General features: G+C 42.0%; 1 protein-coding gene across 1 annotated transcript; it reads right to left on the bottom strand.

Annotated features, from left to right (window-relative positions):
* Positions 1-647: 647 nt before the first annotated feature.
* Positions 648-1,637, bottom strand: NEUROD4 (neuronal differentiation 4; the record flags this gene model as incomplete). The annotated part of the gene is made up of 1 exon (XM_083351450.1): positions 648-1,637. One exon carries the CDS (start codon positions 1,635-1,637, stop codon positions 648-650), a length of 990 nt encoding a protein of 329 aa, XP_083207576.1.
* Between the last annotated feature and the right edge of the window lie 3,023 nt (positions 1,638-4,660).

Consider the following 4,660-nt stretch of genomic DNA (forward strand, 5'->3'; position numbering starts at 1 on the left):
GTACCATCTTGTCCCTATGCTGTTCAGTATTTACGTAGAACCATCAAGGAAGGTCATTCAGAATTCTGAAGGAGGGAAACTTATGTTACTTTTATCTGGTGACACTCAGGGACCTCTCTTGCTCTTTACCACTCAACTCTAAGGAAGTAACTGGTAACCTAGAACATTGCTTTAGTTCTAAAATGGACCGGACCCTGAATTAAATCCTGATCAAAGGCAGAAGTACTGCTAGCAAATAGAATAGAAGATTTGAGGACATCACTAGCAATAACCAATCAGCATGATCGGCTGCCCTGTTTACTGCAGAACTGCAAGGAGATTTGTGTGTGTGTTCAATTCGATTCTAAAATTCCCACTATTATAAGAATGTTACAGATGAAATAGTCATGTAAGAAGGATCATTGAGAGGACAGACTTAAAAGCCCATAAATTAGAGCTACTAAAATATGTCTAAGTTCACAGCAGTGTGGACATGCTTTGCTTCCTTTCTCCCCCAAGGGTTTCCCATTAAATCAGATGGGAATATCTGAATAAGTAAAATTCCTTTTTTTTATGTACCAACATTTGGCATAAGATGCTACCAATTTTTTTTAAAAAAAATTGTTTAAAAGTCTATTTAAAAACCATTTGCTTGTTATCTTCTTGGCTTATTCACCAAATATTGCACTGAGCTGTGCTCCAACCACATGGTGAGAATAAGAATCATAGGTCACATCTAATGGGAGGTCATATTTGGGCACTGTGTTTGGAAAATGGGAGGTGTGGCTGTGAGCATTGCTCAGGCTAACAGATGGATAGTGGGCCATAAAACTGTATGATTTTTCTAGGTCTGGAGACCCATCTTGCTTTAAGGAAAAATTTCCACTGATGCTCAGAGGAGGTGTCAAGGGACCTTCATATGCTGGAGATGCGCAGTCTTGGTGATGATTGCCAAAGGACGTATCCACCAGAGTTTTGAAAGAGGGAGGCTTTAAATGTACAAGGTGTGTCTCCATGCTTCCATAGGGTGGACTGGGCAATCCGGGAGACTGGTAAGAAAAACTATGACTGGACACAGTTGTATCAGAAACAGGGATTTTCTCCTCATGTTTCTCCAGGAACAGGGATTGTGGTCCTACCTGGAGACAACCAGCAACCAGATTGCTGGTTGGTTGGGACAAACCTTTGCATAGCATCTCCACAAAACCTTTGCCTTCTGGAGTCTGCCCACTTTCCAGAACCTCTGACAAAGCCCAAATATAGTTCCTGGCTAGCCTCAGTGTCTCAATTTTGGACAGCTTCTGTGTTTTAGAATAGCAGGGCATCACCCGCCTCAAGTTATCAAGAGCATCATTAAGTCCATGCATCCGTGTTCGTTCCCGAGCATTAGCTTTCACTCGGCGGGCCCTGAATCGTTCCAGCCTTGCTTTGGTCATTTTCTTCTTCTTTGGCCCCCTTCTCTTGGGCTTCCCATTATCTTCTTCCTCTTCTTCCTCAACACTGTCATTCTCATCATTAATGCCAGAAAGCATCTCATAGGCCACTTGCCGGCTGTCTTTGTCCTTGGTTTCATTATGGGTGCTCAATGCTTCATTGATCCAGGATTGAGGAGATATGAGTTCGGCCATCTCTTTGGACTTGGGGTAGAGTTTGGTCATCTCTTTACCCTGAAAAAAATAACCATACAATCCATATTAATTCAGTGAGAGTCAGTTCTAAAATCTTAAAGAAATAGAATAGGAAGCATAAATATTATTCTTTGTTATTAACACATTTAGTACATTATATTTTATTTTATTTATTTATTTATTTTATTGCATTTATATACCGCCCTTTCCCTGAGGACTCAGGGCGGTTTACAGGGAATTAAAAATCAAACATACAAAAGTTAAAAACCAAGTTAAAAAATATTAAATCCACCCTGTACTCTTTAAAACCCCAGTTAAAAATTTTCTCCTCAGCCTGGGCCCAAGAGCTCAAAGAGCCAGGTCTTCAGGCCCTGGCGGAATGATCGGAGGTCGGGGGCAGTCCTCAGCTCCACCGGCAGCTGGTTCCAGGGGGCAGGCGCTCCCACTAAGAAGGCCCTATCCCTGGGTGTCACCCGCCGGCAATCTCTTACCGGCGGAACCCTGAGCAGACCCTCCCTGTGGGAGCGCACTGGGCGAAGGGCGTTTGATGTTCCCTGAAATAGCCCGGACCCAGGCCATGTAGGGCTTTATAGGTGATAACCAGCACCTTGAATTTCACCCGGAGGGCAACCGGAAGCCAATGCAGCTCGCGGAGTAGAGGTGTTACATGGGAGTATCGGGAGACCCCCATTACAACTCGCGCGGCCGCATTCTGCACCAGTTGAAGCCTCCGAGTGGTCTTCAAGGGCAGCCCCATGTAGAGAGCGTTACAGTAGTCCAAATGGGAGGTCACAAGTGCATGAGTAACTGTGCGTAGGGCGTCTCGGTCCAGATAGGGACGCAACTGGCGCACCAGGCGAACCTGTGCAAAAGCCCCCCTGGTCACAGCTCCTATGTGGTCTTCAAAATTGAGCCGTGAATCCAGGAGGACGCCCAGGTTGCGAGCCCTATCAACGGGGGGTAACACCTCACCCCCCATCGTTAGAGGTGGAATAACTTGGTTAACCCGAGATGCCGATATGCACAGCCACTCAGTCTTGGCGGGATTGAGATGAAGCCTGTTTCTCCCCATCCAGACCTGAACCGCCTCCAGGCACCGGGACATCACGGAGAGGGCATCACTGGGTTGGTTCGGGGTGGAAAGAAAAAGTTGGGTATCATCAGCGTACTGGTGATAACCCACCCCAAAATATAATTCACCTTTGACCTAAGCAGGGTTTTATTTTGAAGGCAAGTTCTCCTCTCAGAATTACAACTCATAGAATAATAGGTCCAGCCATAACCAGAGGCCTGCATAGCTTAGCAATGTGCAATTCTAATGTAGCCCAGCAGCTACATGATGTTGCCTAAAAATGCAATGGCCTCTTTGCTTTTGTTTTTGCATTTTTTGGCCGCAATAGTTGCCAAATGATGACTATAATCTGGTATGCTACTAGAGACAATGAGGGTGGTGACTTTGACAAAAATATGCCAGAATTTTGCCTAGGCAAATTTTTGTGTGTGTACATATGTCTGTGTGTGTGTGTGTGTGTGTGTGTGTGTGTGTGTGTGTGTGAGAGAGAGGCATTTTTTTAGATCCTGGCTAACAAGCTAATATTCAGAAGCGATTCAGACAAATGCCTCCCTAATTCATGGGAGAGCAGAAGAAGGAGAGGAAGTATAGTACAATCGGAATTGTAAGGTCCTGTAATTATATCCAAATTATATCCAATTCACTTTGTGAATTCTGGTCTTCCTGTGGAGTTATTTTTCTGGCCTGGTATTCCTAGTGGAACTGACAGGCACTATGCCCGTATTTGGTTTGGGGATCACAAACGGTTCTGTAATCTAGTCTTTTCTTTAGACATCAGAACTTAGAGAACTGTCTTCTATTAAGCCAAATCAGAGATCTATCTATCATTGTATATTTAGCAATGTCTGATAATGATTTCTTTTGGTTTGGTCACCACGATGTAAAAAAGATGTCGAGACTCTAGAAAGAGTACAGAGAAGAGCAACAAAGATGATTGGGGGACTGGAGGCTAAAACATATAGGGAACGGTTGCTGGAATTGGGTATGTGTAGTTTAATGAAGAGAAGGGTGAGGGGTGACATGATAGCAGTGTTCCAATATCTCAGGGGCCGCCACAAAGAAGAGGGAGTCAAGCTATTCTCCAAGGCACCTGAAAGCAGGACAAGAAGCAACGGATGGAAACTAGTCAAGGAGAGAAGCAACCTAGAACTAAGGAGAAACTTCCTGACAGTTAGAACAACTAACCAGTGGAACAACCTGCCTCCAGAAGTGGTGAATGCTCCAACACTGGAAGTTTTTAAGAAGAGACTGGACAGCCATTTGTCTGAAATGGTATAGAGTTTCCTGCCTTAGCAGGGGGTTGGACTAGATGACCTCCAAGGTCCCTTCCAACTTCTTCTTCTTCTTCTTCTTCTTCTTCTTCTTCTTCTTCTTCTTCTTCTTCTTCTTCTTCTTCTTCTTCTTCTTCTTCTTCTTCTTTTTCTTTTTCTTTTTCTTTTTCTTTTTCTTTTTCTTTTTCTTCTTCTTTTTCTTCTTCTTTTTCTTCTTCTTCTTCTTTTTCTTCTTCTTTTTCTTCTTCTTCTTCTTCTTCTTCTTCTTCTTCTTCTTTTTCTTCTTCTTCTTCTTCTTCTTTTTCTTTTTCTTTTTCTTTTTCTTTTTCTTTTTCTTTTTCTTTTTCTTTTTCTTTTTCTTTTTCTTTTTCTTTTTCTTTTTCTTTTTCTTTTTCTTCTTCTTTTTCTTCTTCTTCTTCTTCTTCTTCTTCTTCTTCTTATTATTATTATTATTATTATTATTATTATTATTATTATTATTATTATTATTATTATTATTATTATTATTATTATGGTTTGAGGCAACTGTTTTGCCTTCCCTATTTTTGGCTGTGGGATTGAATCTGCAACCTTATGCACTTGGGACATTCAGGAGAAATCCTGAAGTTGAGATATTCATTACAATCTGACCTTCATTTCTACAAAGAGAAAACCACAGCCTAGCTAACATCTATTTTAATTATGTTTCAACTAAAAGCAGAAATAATTTT

Source organism: Vipera ursinii (genome assembly GCF_947247035.1).
Source record: "Vipera ursinii genome assembly, chromosome: 2".
Lineage (NCBI taxonomy): Eukaryota > Metazoa > Chordata > Lepidosauria > Squamata > Viperidae > Vipera > Vipera ursinii.